This window comes from Cyprinodon tularosa, unplaced genomic scaffold (genome assembly GCF_016077235.1).
Source record: "Cyprinodon tularosa strain WSP-4 unplaced genomic scaffold, ASM1607723v1 ctg155, whole genome shotgun sequence".
Taxonomy (NCBI): Eukaryota; Metazoa; Chordata; class Actinopteri; order Cyprinodontiformes; family Cyprinodontidae; genus Cyprinodon; species Cyprinodon tularosa.
The window spans coordinates 189,371-213,238 of NW_024038386.1; the positions used below are offsets into that span (position 1 = coordinate 189,371).

At 38.0% G+C, this 23,868-nt stretch overlaps 2 protein-coding genes across 2 annotated transcripts; both read left to right on the forward strand.

Annotated features, from left to right (window-relative positions):
- Positions 1-2,039: 2,039 nt before the first annotated feature.
- Positions 2,040-6,739, forward strand: trim107 (tripartite motif containing 107). Its single transcript, XM_038280009.1, has 2 exons — positions 2,040-2,176; positions 4,755-6,739. The coding sequence occupies exon 2, from the start codon at positions 4,776-4,778 to the stop codon at positions 6,315-6,317; it is 1,542 nt and encodes a 513-aa protein (XP_038135937.1). The 5' UTR covers positions 2,040-2,176; positions 4,755-4,775; the 3' UTR covers positions 6,318-6,739.
- Positions 6,740-10,108: 3,369 nt separating this feature from the next.
- tpra1 (transmembrane protein, adipocyte asscociated 1) lies at positions 10,109-23,095 on the forward strand. The gene is made up of 11 exons (XM_038280015.1): positions 10,109-10,267; positions 12,307-12,481; positions 12,555-12,687; positions 14,662-14,748; positions 18,630-18,702; positions 18,825-18,904; positions 18,986-19,096; positions 19,200-19,260; positions 20,577-20,679; positions 20,835-20,915; positions 21,422-23,095. The coding sequence occupies exons 2-11, from the start codon at positions 12,318-12,320 to the stop codon at positions 21,690-21,692; spliced, it is 1,164 nt and encodes a 387-aa protein (XP_038135943.1). The 5' UTR covers positions 10,109-10,267; positions 12,307-12,317; the 3' UTR covers positions 21,693-23,095.
- The last annotated feature ends 773 nt before the right edge of the window (positions 23,096-23,868 follow it).

Genomic DNA, 23,868 nt, shown 5'->3' on the forward strand with positions numbered 1-23,868 from the left:
CAAATTCATTTGAGGCCAAACTCTACTGCTCTTTTTATCTTTTTTTTTTTTGGCTATTTAAATTTGATCCATAGGGTTTAGTAATAAATATTATTTCATTTTAAATTTCTCTTGTTGAAAAATACAAATTTAATTCAAAAATACTTAATATATCCCAAAGGGAGATTAAATAAATGAATGCAAAGGGCCAATGGGATCTCTATGGATGTTTACAATTAGGGTGGTTTCAATACTCTCCTGAATAATCAAAGATCTTATCCACATTTCACTTCATATTTAGTCTAGAATTCTCAAAAAACTTCTTATAAAATATATATAAAACATTCTTGGAGCTTTTTTAAATCGAATTATTTCATTCCTTGCTGGGAGGGGGGGGTTTAAGGTTTAAACCAAGCCCCCCTCTAAAAGTTTCCACTTAAAAGACAACTGCTCACTACACTGGAAAAAAATCTAAATCTAGATAAGTAATTTTTTTCTTAAAATAAGTGCATTTGTTCTTGAACTGAGAAATGAAAAGGGAGCTGTTGCCAATGATACAAGACAATTTACATTTAAAATAACAAAACGCAATTGTATCGTCTTACTTTAAGTGCATTTTATCTAAATATCTTATTTTAAGAGTAAAAATACTCATTCTATTCCATCTCATTAACCTACTCAAAATAAGGGTAAATATACTTAATTTAAGAAATTTCTACTTATTTCTAGACCATTTTTCCAGTGTACCATTCCCTCCTACCTAAGTCATCTTTAGCAGATGGCCCTTGCTGGGTTTCCTAAAGCTTTTATCCACACAGTTGAAGCTTTCGTCACAAAGTTCCTTATATTTTAATAAATGTTTTTTTGGATGCAATTCTACAAGTACAATGAAGACCTGCCGGTCCAAAGGTAAGACAATAGCAGAACTTCTCTTCTGGATAAGTACAATAAAACAACTTTATTAAACAATTGATCCAGTGCAAAGTGGCACCATGCAGGATAAAAGGCTACATTGGTAAAAAAACATGATTATGTCGATTTTGTTACTTATGGCTGTATTAAGGGTTATGTCTGCTCTGCAAAGGTAGTGGGCTTTTAAATTCTATTTATATAGGGGGGCCAAACCTGAACATTAATTGTTGCATTACCCCGGTTGTAACAATAAAAGTGAAGTACATATGTTCATAATGACATAAAGGTTTTAAACGTTCATATAAACAAGATCATTGGGTTTTCTTATGGTATTTAAACATTACTTTGGTATAAATGTGGGTTGAATTGATTTGTGCAAATGTACTAAACTTGGAAAGGTACGGAAGAGGATTAGGGCCACTAAAAAAATAAAAAAAACGTAACTGATTTCTAAATTGTATTTCAGTTTAATATGATTAACGTCAGAATTCTGACTTTAATCCCAGAATTCTGACTGAATTCTAACAGCTAACAAAAATGTTAGCAAGAAGCCGTAGCCATCTGTTTTAGAGACTAGCTCTCTTGTTTTAATCACCTTCTGCTCCTCCATTAATGAAACAGCATCACCAGGGACCCCTTGGGCACGTAAAAAGTTGCCTAATTTTCCACCAATGTCTAACTGACCCTCCCAAACAACTCACATCTTTGTCAGTGAAGCTGAGTGCTCCCACATCTCTTCCTTCATGTTGCCCATCTACATTTAGATGAAAAATTCTGAGATTAGTCAGAATTCTGAGGAAAAAAAACTAATCCAATTTAATCTCAGAATTGTGACTTTTTTTCTCAGAATTCTGAAATTAAAGTCAGAATTCTGAGAAAAAAGTCTAAATTCTGAGATTAAAGTTCTTTTCCCATATTAACCTGAAATAATTCCAAAATCTGTTAATTTTTTTTCAGTGGCCCTAATCCTTTTCCGTAGAAAGGACATTTAAAATATGAATGATAAAAAAGTTGCTGCAGTATTCACATTTAACAGCATTTTTTTTTTAAAGAATACATTATAAAAATGATCAGTATTAGCTGAAATACAACCACAGGAGAAGACCTGACCTCCTCATTAAAACTGTGGTTGGTTGCACTGTATTAAAATGAAGCAATGTTATCTGCAGGTAGTGTTGCAACATGATAGAGGTGTTTATGACTGGCGCACATCTCTGCGTCAGAGCGCCTTGTTTGCTCAACCTTCATCAGGAAGAAGCGGCAGCAAACAGAGGACTAACAGAAGGTACGTTTTTTGTATTTTTTGTTTTAGGCTTTACCTTTAGGCTAATATACTGCTGATTGAGGCTTTTTTAATGCCTTCAAAACTAACACGCGCAAAGATGTACTTGAATAGCAGATGCGTATTAACACAAGGGAAATACAAACAAAGCAAAAAGACATCAGTTGTGAAACTAAGTTATCCTCTGAAGCAGGTAAACAGCAGCTCTACCAAGTGAAAACATTAGTTCATGTCATTTGGCTCCGTCCTGCTCCCCGGAAACAGAAACTCATGTGAAACACGTGTCAGACAAGAGTGAGACCTGTAGAGTTTTTACATTAATATACCGATAAAGTCCCAACATTTCACTCCTTAAGTTTCTATTTACAGCTAATAATTTTATTGCCCAGCCTCCCCTATCTGCGCACTAACTTTACTGCGTCTCCAGTCAGGTGTTGTGCTTAGTCATCCCTGTGGCAGTGTTGCCAAGTGTTGACTATGAAGCGCCTAGCTGGACAAAAGCTGGAGCAAAGTAGCGAGCGTGACACCAGAGGAGAGGTGCGCGGGAGACCGGTTAAAATTGATGCGCGAGGGCTGAATGAAACTCTTTCTTTTTCTCTCTCTCTCTAAAAAGTTTTCTTTCGCTTTATATATATATATATATATATATATATATATATATATATATATATATATATATATATATATATATATATATATATATATATATATATATAAGGAGAAAATATTGAAGAAAGAGGAGATAAAAGGGAGATAACGATATAACATCTTCAGTCTGCTTCATCACCTGCAAAGAGATGTAAAAAGAACATCACAACCAACAGATATAAGACATACAATAAAGTAACACCTTGGTACTATCGCTGAAGTATAAGTAGTATTAATTAATCTGACAGGGGGGCTAATTCAAAATAGACGTATACCAAAAAACAATCAAACCTATACTGCTATCACACCAGTATATATTTATGTGAATCCCAAAAACAAAAAAACACTATAAAACACCTTCTAAAAATAAAACATAATTTCATGTACAGGTTTGCTTTTGTACATAAATCTTGCCCTTCTGAGGCTTTGTGGAGATAAATCTGTGTTTTGCATGGTCTACCATTGTGTCACAATCCTAAAGAAAATAATGTACCAGTTTAATAATGGAGAAGCTCTTAGCTTTAATTTTTTAATATATACAAACTTTCTGAGAATGTGTTTATTTAGGAGCAACTATGCACATTAACAAACATCTAGAAAAAGTATATTTGAATAACAACCACTAATTCAGCTATGTATTTAATTTCACCATCCTTTCTATGAGGAATATATGGAATATTTTATACCATTTTAACCAAGAAATTTGTTTATGGGTTTTCTTTGGGAGATACCGAACCTACTATTGTAACTTTTTAAATAATTTCTGATCAAACTTGTTTAAGTGACCAGATTTCCATAAGCAGTTTTGCTTCTGCATAAAATGTACAAACTGCACTGTCTGAAACAGTGTTTGATAAAATTTTAATTATATTATTGACATACTGCAATAATGCTCGGGCTTTTCCACCATTACTCTTTTCATCACACTCACATGTTTAAAAAAACAAAAACATTGTCATCGTGGATGTTTGTCAATTTGGGGTGAAAAAAACCCCCCCCAGCAATGTCCCATTTTTAAAAAAATGATATGTTTTGTCAATAAATGCATAAATGTTGATTCATCTGGAGACTGAAACTCCTATGTTGACAGGGCTCATCTAGAATAGCTTTATAGAGCATGAGTGACATCTAGTCTAGTAATATTTCACAGGTAATTAAGTTAAAATTTGGGGACTGAATGCTTAAAGTATCTCAATAAATAGATTTTTAAGTGTAATTATAAATAACAAAATTACTTCATGTTTCATAGCACCATAAAAATGCAAAAGACAGCATGTAAGTTGTAACAAAATAGAAACTGCAATGCATCCCTCATAATAAAGTCAGGCGTTTTGAAGTATTTTGAAGACAGAAATATGTCTAAATAATAAATAAGAAGCCAAACCAATCCAGAGCAGTAACGATTATTTCCGCCCAACATTTCAGGATAAAACAAAGTCACCCATAATGTTAAAGTATAAACTTAAATCCAGGATCCGTTGCATAGGAGTACGTCTTTAAAAACTTTGATGAGAACTTATTCATTAGATTAAATGCCACAGAAACATTTTTAAATGTCTAAAATGTAAAACCCAGTAACATCTAATAGTTATTCAAAATATGTCAAATGACTCATTAAACAGCATTGACAAAAGAATTTAATTTTTTGATATATTTTTAGTAAGAATTAGTCTGAATGCTTGTATTGCATGTGTTGAAATGATCAGCACATGTAATACAAGCATTGTGAAGCCTCGTTCACATCCAGAAAGTGAACTACATCAGTGCTTTTAGTTCACTATTCTGAGGCCTATTCTGTCTTAATCTTTGACTCACGTATGGATATTTTAATAAATGCATGCTTAAATTAGACATAATCTCCTTTGATTAAAAAATGAAGTTTAGATTTAAAAGAAAGACATAAGTTTGATTTAAACTTTTCCTATCTTTTAAGGTTTCCAGTATACACGCCATCATGTCTGTGTCTGAGGATGAAGCAAACGTTTCCTCACATAATCCCTCAGAAGCCTCGGCTTCTGAGCTCATGTGTCCCATTTGCCTGCAGCTCTTCTCTGAGCCTCTTTCTCTTCCCTGTGGTCATGTCTATTGCTTTCCGTGCCTTGAGACCATGGAAGAAGGCCTCGATCAACACAGCTGCCCGCAATGTCAAGCGGAATACCCAGGAAGCTCTGCTCTTGTGAAACAAGTCAAAATGCCCCAATTTGTAGAGACCTTAAAATCCGATCCTGGAAAAGTTCTCTCCACTGAAGACCATCCTGATGTCCTCCATGTGATATCCAAGAGTATGCAGGATTTAGCAATGGATCAGTCAACTGGTGAAAGCCAATGTGGAGAAAAAGGGAGGGAAGATGGAGTCTGTGAGATTAGGTCTGAATCTAAAGACATACCCTATAATCCAGTGCCAGCAAAAAATCTAAGCAGAGACAAAATGGAAATGAAGGTACCCAAGTTTAAACTTGCATCTCAAGTCACAGAATTACACTTGAAGCTAGAGATGGCAGAAGGTGCTCTAAAGAAGGAGAGGGAGTGGGAGCTTCAGGTGAAAACCTCCAACTGTCAGCTGAGAGAGAAAATATCTGAGCTGCTAGGGCAGATGACGGACACTCTGCACAGCTATGGTGACCAGGTAAGGCAGATTGTGGAGAAGGAGTTAGGTCCAGGTGAAGCCAGCATCAGTAGTCGAGTGGGTGAAACGTCTGAGCTGGTCAAACAGCTGAGGCACGCTGTGCTAACTGCTGAATCACTTCTGACTGAAGATGACGAGAAGGCATTCAGTGACGAACTTCAAAGTCTTAAGCCCTGTATTGCAGAATTATTGGCTAAACCACTTAGAGCAGACCAAGACTTTGTGGAAACCAAGGCCAGCGCTGTCCGAGCCTGTCCCCAGCTGGAGGACATGAGCTCTGAGCTGAGGGAACAACTTGGAGAGATTCAGCGCTCCCTTCGGAACACCCTCAACCCATCAGAGCTGACCTTTGACCCTGAGACGGCTCATCCTAATCTCATCCTCTCAGAGGACCTGAAGACAGTGACTTTCAGCACTGTGAAGCAGTCCTACCCATCCTCACCGCAGAGGTTTACCAGCTTCTACCAGGTGCTCAGCACTCAAAGCTTCTCAGAAGGGGAACACAGCTGGGAGGTGGAGCTGGAAGGTTCACCGTGGATCGTCGGTATGTGCTACAGTGCAAAGCTGGCACGCGTCGGGGTGCCGTCCGCTCTGGAAAGCAGCCGAAGCTCCTGGTGTCTGATGTGGTTCGACAACCTGCTGACTGCTTTTGAGCAGGGTCACCCTGTGCCGCTGAAGAAAACCACAGTGTCTCGCAGACTTGAGGTCAAGCTCAGCTTTAAAACACACCGGCTGAGCTTCTACAACATTAGCTCCTCCTCTGGGAAGACGCATATCTACACCTTTAAGGCCAATCTAACTGAAGCGGTGCACCTCGCCTACAGGATGATGTCAGGGCATCCCAAAGGCAGAGTCACCATTTGTTCATAAAGGGACATTTTGAAAATAAGCACAAAGGAGACATATCAACGCGACTGTATCTTTACTACCACATTTCAGAAAAAGTTTAATATGATAAATCAATTAGTACCTGTTTTAAGACTAATATGTGATATTATATTACTAGTTTAGACTTACACTCAACTTTATCCCTTGGATTTACTCCTTCAGGGAAATTCTGCTTCCAGTAGCCTATATAGAGTACAGAGAGTTAAAGCAAGAGCCATAAAGGATAGAAATATAACAGACAATATAAAAAGTGTGTATATAGTACCAAAAAAGTATTTAAAAAAAGTTGTAATGTCCTGGAATATTTTTCCCTTAGATATAAAAATATCTGCACAGTAGAGAGCTAAGGGAAGACTGCACAGTAGTTGACCTTGGTTAATACACTTGTACTGCAGAGATTTACTGACCTTTTTTTCTTTGTTTTGGTTTCAAAAATCTTCAGAAACATAATTCTGGGGGTATTGGACTGCAAAAATGATCTAGAAATAAGTAAAAATTTCTTGAATTAAGTGTATTTACTCTTGATCTGAGTAGGTAAAGTAGGTAGGTAGAGTAGGTAAAATGATTTGCCAATGGATTGAGTATTTATACTCTTAAAATGAGATGATGATTTAATATGCACTTGAAATAAAACAATACAATTTTTTTCTTCTCATTTGGAATGTAAATTGCCTTGTTCCATTGGCAAAGTGTCTCACTTACATCCTCAACTCAAGAAGTAAGAAAATAAAAATAATGACTTTTTTAGATTTCTATCTTTTGCAGTGTGCACTTCATTCTGGTGGAAAACAATGTTTAGGTAATTTGATGAGATGTGTTTTTTTTTGTCCCATGCAGAGAAAGAACAGGATGTCATGTATGATATAATCAGTAGAAATCTGACAGCTCAATGTAGGCCTGATCACAGTCAAAGTTGCAGACTTGGTATGTGCCCAAAGATACACACCTGGGAGATTTTGGCCAAATGAACTTGGGTGGAGGACAATGCCGGACCAAGAGGTGTCTCTTATTTATTTTTCAGGAGTTGGCCACCCTACCCTCTGCCATCAGATTTCTCAACGCCACAGCCAGGACCCTGGTACTTAGATTCTAATTGCCATACAACAACTGTTGTTTCTATAAATAAGGGAAGAATTTTTATTTTCTATTTTAATAATTAAATGTTAAGTAATTTTAATTTCAACAATAAAAATAATTGCACAAAAATAGTTCAGGCATCATTCATTTACTTTCAAAAGCACTTAAATGTTTAGTGGAGGACTTTCTTTTTCAGGGTGGATAATCTAGTGGTCCTTCTAATTGTCAATCATTCTGCTGATATGTTGACCTAAGGCTGTCCTATGTGCTTTTGCCCATTCTTACTTACCTGTGGTGAGTCTGACATAGTGGAAAAATTGGAAATATTATTTTGGAAAGTAAGTTTGTATGAGTGATGCAAACAGCAACTTTTAAGTAGAGCGTGCACAAGGAGAAATGGGGTCCTGCATGCTCTTCCACAGATTAATAGGCGTTCCCTCTCGACAGCGGGTACAGGGTTGTGCATGTGCATTTTTTTTTTTAAGTGGAGAGAGCGGGTCTTCTTCATCTCCTGCAGATTAACAGTGGGAAAGTGTTTAAGGAACAGGTGGGCAAGGGGGGTCTATCAAAATCCTGAAAGGATCTTGTATGCGTCAATCTTTGACCTGTGTCAAACTGCATTATTTATGTCTGAATGGGGTCAGGGTTAGCATCTGTCAAAATTTAAGTAGTTGTATATTATACATTTTACTTCCTGTGGAGAATGAGGAGAGCCCTCCTGCCCCTACCCATCCTCACGACCTTCTACAGAAGCACTGTGTGGTGTGGAGGCTGCAGTGCCTCAGACTGGGGTGAGGAGAGTTGTAAGAACAGCAGAGGATCCTCGGAGCTCCTCTTTCCTCTATAAAAGACATTTCATCCCAGCGCTGCGTGTCCCGAGCCCGTAACATCATCAATGATGAATTTTGACTAATCTCAGAAGTCTGAGATTAAAGTCAAATTTCTGATGAAAAAAGTCAGAATTCTGTCTGAGAGTTCTGACTTTTTTTCTCAGAATTCTGACTTTAATCTCAGAATTCTTTTTTCCCCAGATTTCTGACTTCTTTCCCATAATACTGTCTCAGAATTCTGACTTTTTTTTCCTCTGAATTCTGACTTTTTTCTCCGAATTCTGTCTTCGAATTCTGATTTTAATCTCAGAATACTTTTATTTTCAGATTTCTGACTTCTTTGTCAGAATACTGTCTCAGAATGTGGAAGCTACCCCTCTAGGAAGAGGCTTTGCAGCATCCAGGTTCTGCAACAGCTTCTTCCTCACCGCCATCAGAATGTGGAAGCTACAATAAAACAGTTCATAAACAAGTTAATGAATGCTATGTTTATGATGTTTAAAATGGATATTAATGGAGGCAGAGCTGAAATTCTAATTGAAACCACCGGAAACAAAATAAAGTTATTTGGACAAATTGAAACATGGAAAATATAATTTCATCATCCAAATAAAGTGTGTAAATTAAGCATACAAGTGTAAATAAGGTGTAATCTGGACGAAAATGGCCTCAAGGAAGTGTTCGATAGGTGAGGACCAGCAGAGCTGGTTGGAGGAACACAGGAGGGAAGATCTTGATGACCTGGGGTGTGTGAAGGATTAGGGAACAAAATATTTGAGCTAGAGCTTACTCCTTGTCAACTTGTAAAACTTAGATTAGTTGGAAATTGTATTTTTTGAATATCATCAAGCCATACAGTATTTGGTGTGACAATTTAATTCAGGATTCTGGCTTCCAGAGCTCTGTTAGACTCACTTACAGTCTGTAAAATTAGGTTATACCGTAATACAAACAGTAGTACTGACGCATTTAAAGAAAGACACGAAGATAATAAAACAGTACATACAGACAAAAAAAATGAAGCATAGCGTCACATAATACTGTTTATTCCCTGGAAAATGGTATAGTTTCATGCTCACTTTGCATTCTTGGAAATTTAATATGTTTACACCGGCCACTGATGATTCAAATCACGAAAAAGTGGTAGACAGACGTGTAAAAATTGACTTCAAACATTTAATCTCATGAATTTGGGCTTTCACTGCCATCTGCTGTCATATGAGAGTGAGTACAACTTGACGAGCATAAGCTTTTTCATTTTTTTTTTGTAATTTTAAACATGAAACTACCAAAGCACAAGCCAAGTAGTAGAACTAAATATTGAAATGAAATTAAAAGCTAAATAAAATAAACCAGGTCACTTAATAAAGCTGCATTTTTTGTATGCTTTGTTTTTATATTCACATGCTAATATTTTCAGAATTAATAATAACATTTCTGTTAAAGATTTCATTTATTGTCTGCACCAAGGGCTTAAGTAGGGAGAACAAGCAGAGTGAGTTTTGTGTAATATCAGACTTTATTATTCAACTAAACAGGATTTAGACGGGATCAGAAAGGAAGGTGCATCTTCTTTCTGCCTTTCCCCAACGATCAGGGATCTCCTGGTTGTGTCTGGTGCTGCAGTGTTCTTATTGGGTAAGACACCTTTAAATCTAGTGGCTGAGCACATAAAAGACAACCTCCTGCTGATATAATATGTAAAAAACGCCACCAAACGTTATTAACGCGACCGATCGCTTTGCCGTAAGTGTGTGCTCTAGATTCAACTCGCGCGCAGACTCCGCTCGCACAATTCCGCTGCGGCTGCGCTGACGGTGAAATGATGCACAGCCCCTGTCAGCAGGTCAGGTGACCGCCGCCGCAAAGGAAAGTGCTCAGGAGACACAGCTATGTCTCGGATAAATGGTCGATGTCATTTATGTTTCCAGCGGATCATCTAAATCTAGCTTCTGTCGGAGTGAGATTTAAGAGAGCTCGACATTTTGGAGAGATTAGGCTCTTGAAATCAAGGCTTCTGAAGCGGTAAGCTGTGACTGTTTACAGTTCGGGGGCTTGTTCTGTCAGCGCATGAAAACACAGGCTGTAGTTTACCCCTGTTTTCATGCCGACACTGAACTGACAGCTTTTAGAGCAGCTGTAGTGAAAGTTGAATTTTATCCACACATTTTCCATCTTCGAGGTGTTTATTTCCAATAAGCCGAGGTGCTAAAATATATATATTTTTTCCTCATGTATTAGCTTTAGACAGCTAGCATCAGGCTACATTAGCACCTTTAGCTGGAGCCAGAAATTCCCACATAAACAGAAACCTCCACACACCCTGCAACCATTAGCTTCTCCTTTTTGCTAACTTCCAGCCAAAGTTCTTACATCTTCCCTTCTTATTTGTTTTAATATTACATTATACTTATATAAAGTGAACTACTGTAACCCGAGTCACTCCCAACTGTTAGTTGGGTGTTGGTTTCTGTTAGCAGGATTATTGTAGTACAACAGCTTTCAATGTAACCCTGCTCTTAGTTAAAGACCTGTTACATAATGCCCAGTGAATAGAAACCTATTTCACACAGGAGGACATGTTTCCCCCATCTCTGGGAAAGATAAATAAATTCATATATCGTTGAAGCAGAATAATCTTACATTTATTTTTATGCAAATATTAAAGAAAAACAAATCTCTTTGATCTCAGTTTATATTTTCACTGTAGAAAAGAAATATTCCAGAATTGTCAGAAACCTTAAAACTCCTATTATTGTTAAAACTAATCTAAATTTTTAGGAATAACCGTAAATCCTCTAATATAGGATGTGGCCTTTATTTCACTCAGGTACATCTTGGTCCAGACCAATGGTGTAACTATCGGTAAGCAGAGACTGCAGTTGCTTAGGGGCCCCGTCACTGACTCCTGGTTGGCCCCTACGCAATTGTGGACTAGGATGTCTCTTTGCAGATGTAATGGTGCGAAAAATTCCTCTTTAACCCACATGATACTAGTTTGACTGACTGGACCATATTTATACACCAATACATGCCAGCAAAACAGACTACCAGTGGAATTAATAAAAACAACATTTTGTGTCTCTTTGAACCTATAAAATACCAGTTTAATTTCTTGAAAAAGTCAGTTACCGTAACGGTAATTCAGACATCTTCCAGCAGCTGCAATTTTTCTGCACAGCAATACAAAAAAAAAAAGAGCCTACACAGAATGGAATCTTAGCCAAACCGACTTGTAAAACAAAGTTTAAAAAAGTGGGACAAAAAGTTGATGGAAACCGTTTCGCCATCACAGCGAAATTTTATTTGACGTAGGCTTAGTGGAAGTAGACAACTGGTATCATTTATTTCAAGGGAAATTCAGAACAACGAAGGCCAACGAAATTCTGTTATTTTAACACTGCCTGGTGACCACCAGACCTACCGGTAATCACATGTGTCTTTCAGATCTGAACGATTGTGTAAGGTCACTACGATCTCTGTGTAAGCATGGGACTTCCCATGCTAATGGCTTGGATTCGTTAGCAAACTTTGCCCCCCTGTGGTACTTGCATGTTACCATCACAAGTTGTTCAGCACTGTCACTACCCGATCCGTCCCAGAAGCACAATCTGTTCTGCGCATGTGAATAGATATACATCCGGGTGTCAATAAATAATGTAATTTTGCTGCTAAAATTACTTATTTCTATCCTTAACTCACTAAAGAATACTAATACACATCTGTAAAAAATGTTTTATGACTTGTGGGACAATTTTTATGGTTTTTACATTTTCTTCGTTAAACTGCTTGTCTGACCTCATCATCAGACATGCTCAGCGCAGTCTGGCAAAATATGATTAAACCATGTTTATCTGCGTTTTAGTTGTTTCTTTCTCTAGATTACGCACTCGTCGCCGTATTCCGCGGCCGGAAATGCTTTTGAAACAAGGCAGCGGGCGTCACCACATCCGCAGCGACAGCTAAAACTTTACTACCAAAATAAAAGTTTATTTAAACAAAGTCCACATCTTATAAAGTAGCTTTACCTGACATAGTCTACCTTTTTTCGTTTTTCTTCTCAGGCGCTGACACCATGCTAGCCACAGTGAGCGCTTTGGCTCAGTACAATGTCTCCGTGTCAGCTACACCAGTGGAGAACACATCTGCTTTCCCAACCATGCATCCTGACGGCCAGGCCAATATCACCAAGCCTCACAAATGTCTGCAGGCCCTATATGAAGACATCGGAAACTCCAGGTAGCGGGAGACGTAGTAGATTGAAAGCTGGCGGTTATGCAGGATAGAGACTAATTCTCTCGTTCTGTCTCAGGGTGCGCTTCTGGGACATCATGCTGCTGGTGCCAAACGTGGCCTTCTTCATGTTCCTGATGTGGAAGCTACCGTCAGCGAGGGCAAAGATTCGTCTCGCTTCCAGCCCCATTTTTGTCACCTTCTATTTGCTGGTGGGTTTAAAAAAACGTTAATTTTAAGATAAGTTTAGTGCATCCTGTTGGTTGTATAATTGATCAGTTTGTTCCAGAACACGTCTGTGAATATTTTCTGATTAAAATATCTGGTTGATTGTCGCAGCTCCAATCATTGTCTGCTAGCGGTAATGCAATGCTAATAACTATCCTCTCATTTGGGTGTCTTATCTTTAGTGTTTTCTAAAATTAGTGACCTAAGACAGTTGGAGCTATAATCGTTCCAGACTGGTTTCACCATAGAGCTGTTTTGCTTTCTCTTTTTTCTGTCAGCATTAATCCATAAAAGTAACCTTTCATACCTTCATATCTAAAACAGTTTTTGCTGTTATCTTATCTCCCTTCAACTGCCTTTTTTTTCGCTGTCCTTTAACAACCAGCAAAATTAAAGGTATAGTGGAGGATTTTCACAAACTTTTAAAAAGACCCAACGAGCATAGCACACGCAAAACCCTGTCCCCGCTCCCCAGACTGAACGCCTATTAAACGTGTATCAGAGCATGCAGGAGGACATTTGTCCACGTACACGCTCTGTTTAAAAGTTGCTGTTTGCATTGCTTATGCTAGCTCACTTTCCAAAAGAAGATTTGTAATTTTTCCACTATATCAGACTCACCACTGGTAATGAAAAATGGAAGCAAGCACGTAGCACAACCTACAACAATAAGGTAGACCACTTATTTTTATGATTCATTAGGAAAAAGAAAATCCTCCACTATCACTTACTACTACCACTCCACCCGTCTCAAACAATAATAGAAGTCTGTTAACAGCTGAACTTTTGCCGTTTCTCAGTTCACAAGAATGCGAGTACGGACTAGTGTCCTCGCCAAGAATGTTCTTGACAAGAACGCAGGAAAGTATGGACTCTGGGAGAACGGGTGCATGCAGCATTGATATGGGTCAATTGGAGTCAGAACACAAATCAAATTTTGCCAAATAAAACAAAAAAGTCAGCATCAGAGCCGGCGGTACTTCACACCCGCTGTTCTGTCAGGTCAGCATACCCCGTCAGACCAGTAAACCCATAGTAATACGCATGCACGTGCATGCAGAGAGGAACATTTAAACAAATTCTGTTACGCTTGCAGATCAGCCTGTCAAGATCAGCATACACTTAACTGTTGTATGACACTCAGACAGGTTAGCTGCTATGTCAGGGTGTGAAATAGCGAACAAAGAAAGCAAGGCTCTCTGTGTTTAAAGCAATTTAGTTTTAAGTTCTGTTTAACTCAAACTAAACTTTTTCTTACATCACGCATAAATAAACCAGTAAACTTGACTTTCAGCATGCTTTGCCTTCAACTACAACTTTTTTTTTTTTAATCATATCACGCATGAAGTAGGGTAGCAGACTACCTTCCACTTATATTGTCAGATGTATGTGAATCTGATGTCTTGCGCATGCGTATTGACTATAGGTGCCGAGAGAGACCTGCTGCTGTTGGGCTAACGTTGCTGCAGTCCTCTCAACATCAGAACTTTTTTTTTTTAAATTACGCACTAAATCAGTAAATGGACCATATAGTGACGCTTAAAAGTGTAATGTTCTCACCTCAAATGATCTTAAAATGTGCTTTAATTTTACAACAGCAATAAAAAAGATAACTATATACTTAATACTCTGAGCTCTGTGAGCGCTCCACTGGAAGCTTCTGCTGCCGCAGTGCATGCTAGGACAGCGGTCAATCTCAAGAATGGACAAGTCTGCTCTGATGCATGCTGGGTAAAGAGGGAGGGGCGAGAACAACATCCGGGGACTTTGTCCGTTCTCTGTCTTGTGAATTGGAATAGTACTAGGGCTGAGGCTGATAACGTTTCACGAGCACATGAGAACGCACAAGTGCACGTAGTGAGAAATGGTCTTTGTGTTTTGGAAGCTAAACTCTCTCCTGCTGATGGGCTATGTGTGTTTTAGTTGTAGTCTAACATCTCCTTTGCTGTGTTTCTCAGGTTTTTGTTGTTGCAGCTGTTGGAATCACTCGCGCCATTGTTTCCATGACGGTCAGCACATCCAATGCCGCCACCATTGTGGACAAAGTAAGAAAACAAAGAGCATCCTTAGAACTGACGATTTGCTTTCGAATATCATCTGGCTTTCATAAAAACTGCTGGAAACTGTCTTTACTCATACCATACCATACCATACCAACTTTATTTATAAAGCACTTTAAAACAACCACAGTTGATACAAAGTGCTGTACAATTTAAGAACACAACATAATAAAAGTAATTTAAAAACAGTTTAAAAAACAAAAAACATACAATTTAAAACTAGATCCCACTGGTGTTGAAAGCCAAGTAAAATAGATGGGTTTTAAGACGAGCTTTAAAAATGGGCAAAGAAGGGGCCTCTCTGACCTGCAAAGGTAAGTCATTCCATAATTTGGGGCCCATAACAGAGAAAGCCCTGTCCCCTCTGAGCTTCCTTTTTGTTCTCGGTTCCTCCAAGAGCAGCTGATTTGCTGACCTGAGAGACCGATGGGGTACGTAAGGATGAAGAAGCTCAGTGAGGTAAGCTGGGGCAAGATTATGCAATGATTTAAAAACAAACATAAGAATTTTAAAATGAATCCTAAAATATACAGGCAGCCAGTGAAGTGAGGCCAGGACAGGGGTCACATGTTCTCTCTTTCGAGTACCTGTCAAAAGCCGTGCAGCAGCATTTTGTACTAGCTGCAGACGTGAGAGCAGCGACTGACTGACTCCCAGATAAAGTGCATTACAGTAGTCCAATCGAGTTGAAACAAAAGCGTGGATCAGTGTTTCAAAATGCTGCCTGGAAAGAAAAGATTTCACTGATGCCAATCGCCTTAAATGATAAAAGCTGGACTTAACCACAGCTCTAATTTGGCTGTCCAATTTAAAATCACTGTCCACCTTAAAACCAAGATCTGTAATAACAGGTTTAACAGTCATAGGGTATCAGTTTATTTGTTTTAGCAATTGGGGGGATAATAGAATGCTGAAATCTCTCATGTAGAAAGACTACCGTAACATAAGTGGTTAAAAAAAATGTCAATAGGGCTGTGATAATGTTTTTTTAAATTATGAATCGATTTTCATATTAAATCCTGAAGATCGATTCATATAAATAAATTCTTCGTCCACTGTTCTTACAGCAACTCAACGCTATTTCTGACATTTTGAATTTAAATAGCTTCATGGGAGGGAAGCAAAACATCTTTAAACTTGGAAACCAAGTCCATTGGATTGTTTTTTTTTTTTTACAATTACTTTATTAATTTGTTGATGAATGTTAACTTAATACTAGTATCTAAAGGTTGCATAAGTAGACACTGATGTAAGTCAGTGAACAGCTTAAAAACAGTTATTTAATCAGCAGCAGGGTCATTATAACCTTGCTGCATTTCTGATCAGTGGTCAGCACTAATTTGCTGGCTTTACTTCCTGTCAATGTATGATGACATCACTTTTTTTTGCCTGGTTAATTCAATTCAAACCAAAAGGAAACTAGCCTTATTCGCTTTTTTCTTCAGAATATTTTAAAGGTTTGCTTAAGATTCACATGAGATTTGGATGGAAACATGATAATAATAACTCCTGCTTACTCTAAAATAACCCCTTAATTCCAGTTCATTCCAATAAATCGCCAATGGACCATTAAATATTGATCCATATCGTCAAAGCGTTTTCAATATGGCGTCTATTATTAAACTTCCTGTGGCAGTTTACTCCAACTCCAAACTCCTTTTCCTCAGGTACTTTATGTTTAGTTTAGAGATCAAGGTTAATTATTTGACCTTTTCTGTAGCAGAAGTGGAAATTTCCTAGCCTGGGTGCCAGTCCGAACTTAGTCCCGCCCACAAGGTTTGAGTTCGGGGAAGTTCGGTCTGGCTCTGCTCCATAGTAGCGCGAGTATTATCGCCCACTGTCAGGCGATCCAATCAAATTGTCAGGGCGGGCTTTATACGATGATGGACAGATGATCAAGAGTAACGTAATCAACCACGTGACCAAAGCGCGCTTGGGTGACAACAATAATGGCTGCCGCTGGAGAGTTTGGGTGAGTAGATTCTGCTATTAGGTCTGTTCTAGAAAATATCGACAGCAAATTAATTTTAAAAGAGGAACAGAGAAACGCGATCAAGTCTCATCTTCTTATTCTAGGCGTGCAACTGCACGCTTTGATTTTTGTGGACAACAACTATGCCTCGCTTAACATACGTCACGCACTCCGTTGCTCTTATTGGTTGTAGGTCTATCCAATTGAGTGCAGAGGCATTTTTTTTCCTGGTTCGTTCGAAACACGCCCCATAATCACAGCTCTATGGAGCAGTATCAGACTCATATTCTGACTAGAATTGAGTCGGACTACGTCAGGCTAGAAATTTCCCAGATCCTTATTGGAAAAATAAGGAGGACTTGTGGTCATCAGAAGTCATCAGAAAAGTCAGAAGTTTCTTACCCAAATCTACAGCTGCTGTGTGAAGAACCCACTGACAGCTGATGAACCGTTTTCACCTCTGATGGGTTAAACAGTTGAAAAACACCTAAGATGGACTGACCTGCTGTCAGTAAGAAATGATTTGTAACATTGCTTCTGTTTCTAGAAATAAAGAAAACAGCAGTAAGAATATTCAATACCAAAGAGATTAAATGACCCCCCACACAAAAAAAAAACAAAAACAAAAAAACTAAACACATATCTGTATTATTTCACATTTAACTAATTGTGCAATATATTGTGAAGTAAATGTTTAACAACTTTCATTTATTTGGTATACATGTTTATAATCTATACTACTTAAAATACAAAATGTGATATCCTAGTGATTAGAGCAGTGCGCTTGTGGTCTTGAGAGGGTTGCAGGTACTAGGTTCGATCCCCACAGCTTCCATTCTAGGTCCCTGAGCAAAGACCCTTAACCCCACATTGATCCCCGGGCGCCGCACAATGGCAGCCCTCTGCTCCCCAAGGGGATGGGTTAAATGCAGAGGTTAAATGCTCCAGTGTAAACTCAATAAAGTTCAATAATTATTATATGTATGTATATTAGATAAAGTCAGTTTAGTCTATCAAAAATACAATTCAGAGTTGGTAAAATTAAATTAACTACATGTAGGTCCTGTTGGAATATCCATCTAATTCTTTTTTTATTTTAAAGATGAAGATAGTTGATAAACCTGTCAGAGCTCCATTTACTCTAAACAGCTGGGAAAGACAACCTCTATGTTTATATGTAAACTTCTGAATTGTTTAAAGGAAGCTTTAACTGTAAAAGTGGGGAAAGCCTGAGTTCCTTTAAATCAAGACTAAAAACACATTTGTTCAGGATTGCCTTCGACTGTCCAAATTAAACAGTTCAACTGTAACATCATTAGTTCAACTTTTTTATTTTCTTTAGTTCAACTGTTTTTAATATTATTTTTTGTTTCTGCATTTTTTATTTTATTTATTTATTTATTACTTGCTTTGATTCAGTTTTATTTTCCTATATTTGGATCATGTAAAGCACTTTGCATTGTCTTTGTACTGAATTGTGCAATACAAATAAACTTACCTTGCCTTGCTTAGTGATAACAACATGATTCTATTAAATTATTAGTTTTTTGGGTTTTACATTTTTATTAACTACAACTGAAAATTGTAATATAAATTGGCCGTGAAGAAAGATGTTTTTTGTTAATAACCCAGAGGAGATGGTTTGTGCAGCTGCTGGGCTTTCATGTATCAGTAGGAAGAAAAGGCCGGGCTTGCATTCCATTCATGCCAGACAGAATCCTGCAGATTTACAGTGATGGACCAGCTATTCTAATATCACAAGGTCATGGCGGCAGCATTCGCAGCCTTTATGAGTCTATGGAATGTGACCTGTGGATGGGCCTGTACTGTGGGTCAAATAAAACGTGTCACAGGAAGGCTGATCTGCTTCACTGCTCTGTGTTGTTTCCTTTAGGTCCTGTGGGAAATCACCCGCTTCTTCTTGCTCGCTATTGAGCTCAGTGTGATCATCCTGGGACTCGCTTTTGGTCAGTTTGTTTCAGTTCTCCTTTTCTGTGTGTTTGAAGTAGCGTGGCATTTCTGCCTTATGTTCCCTCGCAGCTTCTTTGGAGGCTGCAACTGAGTACAACTGATGTGTTTCTGTTTTCAGGTCACCTAGAGAGCAAGTCCAGTATAAAACGTGTGCTGGCTATTACCGCTGTGTTGGCCCTGGCATACTCCATCACACAGGTGATTAAGGATGATATAATATCAAATATTGTTTATGGTAAAAGCGGAAATGAACATGAGTTAAACAAATCGCTATTTTAGGGAACACTAGAGATTCTTTACCCAGACAGCCACCTTTCAGCGGAGGACTTTAACATCTATGGTCATGGAGGACGGCACTTCTGGTTAGCCAGTTCCTGCTTTTTCTTCTTGGTAAGTAAATATTGATCTTACATCAGCAGCAACATGAAAGAAAAAACTAAAGTTTCTGATGTAGCAGACTCATTTTTAGGCTGACAATAATTTGTTTCCTTAGGTTTACTCTCTGATTGTTGCTCTTCCTAAAACCCCAGTGAGGAACAGGATATCATTGCCATGTAAGTGTTGGATTTAAAGAGCAGCAAAGGGGGAAAAAAAAAATAAAATAAAAAATAAAATATATATATATATATATATATATATATATATATATATATATATATATATATATATATAATATAGAAAATATCTGTGACAAGCTCACTGCGATACACTGCTATGGGGAGTATAATCAGCCCTTTAGGGGAAGAGACCCTCTTTGAAGAGGGAGACACAGAAAAGTTGAAGGATTTGAGTTAGTGACCCATACTTAATTCTCTTTTATTGCTATCAAACTTTTCCCTAAGTCTGTGATACATCTGTTCTATTAGCCCTTTTTTTTTTACTGTTTTAAATAAACCAGCTGCAGCGTGTTTTTTCAGGGTTTTGCTCTTCTTGATGAGGAATTTAGTTGTTGTTTTTTTCCAATGTGCAAAAAACTCTACAAATGCTAATGTAAATGTTGAAATGCATTAATCTTCTAAAATATATATTTTCTTGTAAACCTACACAATATTTCTGCTCCTCGATTTAGTTTATTTGCAGGCCTTGGCAGTTGAATTGTTAGGTTACCGATGACCAGCTTCTCTTTCATAATTATTTGTAACAAAGCTTGGTTTGAAGGCTTAATATAGTAGAAACAATTATCTGTGAGTTATGAGGCAAGTTTGATATAAGTTACCGTAACATGCGAGGAACCAGGCAAACTTAACTTTCATAACTTAAGTACTTCTTAGTTTTAAATCATAAAAGGTGTTAAGCCTTTAAAGCCCGACTAATGTAGAAATGTGTGCCACAAATTGTAATCAAAATCATTTTTATTCCCTTAAATAAAAGTAAAAAGAAAAAAAAAGCTTTGTAATGAGAGACTGAAAACGTGCAAAATATTGACAGATAAGATCTGAAGTCACCATAAGCCATATGAGCTAACAGATTATTTTATTAAGTTCTGGGTCTTCTGTTGTAAATGTTTAAATCACAAACCCTATCAAAGGCTTTTTAATCTAATAAAGAATCCACTTCTTAGTGTTTGATGTCCTGTTGTAACTATGTGAGTTATTTTTATGTATAGCTTTGCTCTTTAAAACCGAAAGTAACAGCATGAAAATTAGAAGCAGCAATCACATGCAAAAGAGATCAGGTTGGTTTTAGCTTCCATTTAGTAATGGAGGAAATGCATCCAATAGCATTAGAGCTAAGTTGTAGACGCCTACAATATAAGCTTGTTGGGTAATAAGACTGAATGAGAGGATGTCATCCAATGAAATGGACTGTGGTTGGATGTACCCTACTTTACGTGATGTTTTTATACTTTTTATTTTCTTTTTTTCCCCAGCTAAAAGGGGTTTCTACGTGTACGCAGCCATCTTGTCTTTGCTGAACTTTGTTCAGGGTCTGGGCAGTGCTCTGCTGTGTGCTGGGATCATAGAAGGACTCTGGTCAGTATTCTTTCCTCACCTGCATCCACTCCAATACATCATCACTCTTTTTGTTAATTATTTCGATAAAATCTAATGCCACATATAAAAAACCTCTAAATAAAACCTCATTATCCTGTACAGTTTGTAGTAATTGTTTGTCTTTTGTGTACCAGCTGCGTGGATGTCACCACCTTCCTGTATTTTTCTGCCTTTGCTCCGCTCATTTATATCACGTTCCTCAAGGGATTCTTTGGGTATGTATTCACAAGTTAACTACATGCAACCACATATGATCTCAGTGCTTAATTTCCAAAACAAAAGATTTGTAACATGCACTTATATCTTTAGAGGACTGTTAACTATAATTATGTTTATGAGCGTTGAACTTCGATGCTCTGTTTTATCCCTGTGGGCTTTTAACCTCTGTGACAGAAAAAGGTTTATTGTGAGAGGTAAGCTGAGTTTTTTGGGCCGTCTTTGACAAAGGATCTATTCTCTCTCGTGAATAATGTAATGGTAGCTGCTAGACTTTTTTTTCAGTGTGCTTTATATGGTGAAAACCTAAGTGGATTATAGAATGCACTCATTGTTGATAGAAGCTGATTAACGCCCCTTTAAATGCTGAACTACAGTATGTAACTGTTGTCTCTCTTTAAATAAAACTAAAGCATGTTATTTTTTATATTTATTTTTTTTTTAAATGTCTGTTTTTTTCTGTTTGACAATGTTTTTTATTTAAATTTTCCTTCCTTTGTTGCAGTTCAGAACCAAAGATCCTGTTCTCCTACAAGTCACAGGTGGACGAGCTGGACGAAAGTGACGTCCACCTTCCTCCTACCGTGGCGGCGACCCTCGGCCGTAAAGACCTCACCGATCAGGGGCTGTACTACTCCTCTACGCAGATCGACGGCGCCGGTCCTGGCAGGTCCCGCATGGTTGGAGCGTACTTGGACGACGTTGCGTCAGGACCCTATGGGTCAAGCAGCATCAACAGCATAGAAGCTGACCGCTGGAGACCTATCAATGTGTGAGAGGATACACAGCTGCAGTAAGATGTGGATGAAGGGAGTTTGGTAGGATGGAATCATGGAAGTAGCCAGCAGGCTGGACAACATGGAGGAGTGATGTCGGCCTTTTCTTTATCAGATCAGGTTAAAAAAAATGGACACTTTAACAGAGACTGTTTATCTGTTTGTGAAGGACGGAATACTTGCTTCTGTAACAGTGTCGCCGGACTCTTCTGCTGCTGTTGCTTCACGTCGAGTTTCTGGCCCTGATGCTCCCTATTGATTCTGCTCCGATCTGACTGCTTATCAACTCGTCTCAGCACATTTTTCTCAAACTCCAGCACCAAAAATCCTTATTTATGCAGTTTGAGCCTTGTTTTAAATGCCTAAGTCTGCTAAATCAATCTAACACGTTATTTGAAAAAACAACACTTGTACATTCTTGCATTCTGGGGACCAGCATAATAAGGCACCGATGTGCTTGTCTTATACTGGGTTAGACTTGTACCTGGGCTGGCTAAGCTGTGTTTTGTTTTGTCTTTTTGGAGCAAAGCTTTTGTTTGTGGTTTGTAATCTGATTTATTTGATTTCCAAAGTAAAAAAGATAAACCAGCTCCTACACACAACCATTAAGAATCTTTGTATACTTCGATTGTGTTCATGCTTTATAATTTCTGCCGTTGCTTTGTGTCTTCTTTTTTTTTAATACAAGGTGAAAAAAAAGCATTCCAGCCTCGGCAAAGAGGCTTCAGACTTTGCAAAAGAGTCATTTAATCCTGCTTGTTCAGACTTTGTGTCCTTGCTTTCATTTCTGTTGCGGTTTCTGGTGTTGCGTCTTTGATGAAGAGGCTAGTGGCGCGAATGATTTTGTGCTTTAATGCAGGACCAGTTATGACACCAGAAACAGAAATGATCCATTTTAATATATTCGAAATTGGCTCATAAAAATCTATTCAAAAGAGTTTCTGATTTGAAATGAGAAAAAGAAAGTTATGTAAGGAATTTTTGCAATTCCTATCCTTCTGTTTCAAGGAGGAAAAAAAAAAAAAGTTTATAATGGGTCATACTTTAATCTTCCATTATTTAAAAGAAAGTTGATCCACCTTTGTGTGTTCAGAATCCCCCAAAACAACAGTGCTTCCTAAGGACCAATTGCATATTTAACATTCTGTACAAATTAGCAAGTGGGTGCAGAGAGTATTTGCCTGACTTTGAAATCTTCAATGAATGTTAATTTTTGCTGAATGATTTTTAACTAGCTTAGGGGAAAGTAAGTCATTTTTTTTTCTCAACAAAAGGGGGAACATGAAGGAACAGCATTCTCTTCAAACACCAAGTCTTTCACAGTGAAGTTTTGCTGGTGGTGCTCTAATTACATTGTGTTGGTCGTTCCATGTGCTGTAAAATAAACTCTGGATCCATCCCTGTTTCGTCGTCTTTTCTGCATTCAAGCTCTCTAAAGAATGAAACCCTTAAAGTGCTTCTCCCTCCTTCTATTTGTGAATTACACCCCCACATATTCACTCAAAGATACTGTTCTGCGGTATTGTTTGTTGAAAATATAAAACAAGAAATAAGGTACAGATATCCATTACAGGGTTTAATAAACACAATTATTTGGCTCACTTAAGTCCACCTATTTTGCTTTAAGTATCTTTAAACGGATGTTTTGCAAAAGGCATAAAAGTCAAATTGATTAGCTGGCAGTGGTCACCATGCTGACTTAGCTCATTTTGACAGATTTCAACACTGATTCTGTTGCATTTTTTTCTGTCCCCATAACCATGTAATATTTCCACAGAAGGCAGAGCTGAACCAAATGGTTATGGGGACATTTATCTTCAGAGGTTTATTTAGTAAGAATCTGTTCATAATCATAATTCAGGCCCCTGCTTAGAACCTATGACTCTGGTGAATTATACGCTGATGTCTGCTGGGCCCCTGGCAGCGCAGAGCGGGACAAAAAGAGACTGAACAAACTGTTTCTGTCCTACGCTGCTCTGTGGACTCAATGGAGGCTGAGAGGTGGGTGCTGTCCAACCTTATATCCATCATGGACAACACCTTCCACCCTCTGCATCAGAGTGTGGAGGAGCTGAGCAGCTCCTTTAGTGAAAGACACACCCTGTTTGTAAAAAGGGGCTTTATTGCAAGTCATTCATCCCTGCTGCCACCAGAATCTACAATGCAACAATACAAC

Bases quoted from the DNA above. Each gene is read 5' to 3' on its own strand.
- trim107 (XM_038280009.1), top strand. From the start codon at position 4,776: ATGTCTGTGTCTGAGGATGAAGCAAACGTTTCCTCACATAATCCCTCA.
- tpra1 (XM_038280015.1), top strand. From the start codon at position 12,318: ATGCTAGCCACAGTGAGCGCTTTGGCTCAGTACAATGTCTCCGTGTCA. The intron at 19,261-20,576 runs GTAAGTGTTGGA...TTTTTTCCCCAG, and splicing joins GAACAGGATATCATTGCCAT to CTAAAAGGGGTTTCTACGTG. The intron at 20,916-21,421 runs GTATGTATTCAC...CCTTTGTTGCAG, and splicing joins TTCCTCAAGGGATTCTTTGG to TTCAGAACCAAAGATCCTGT.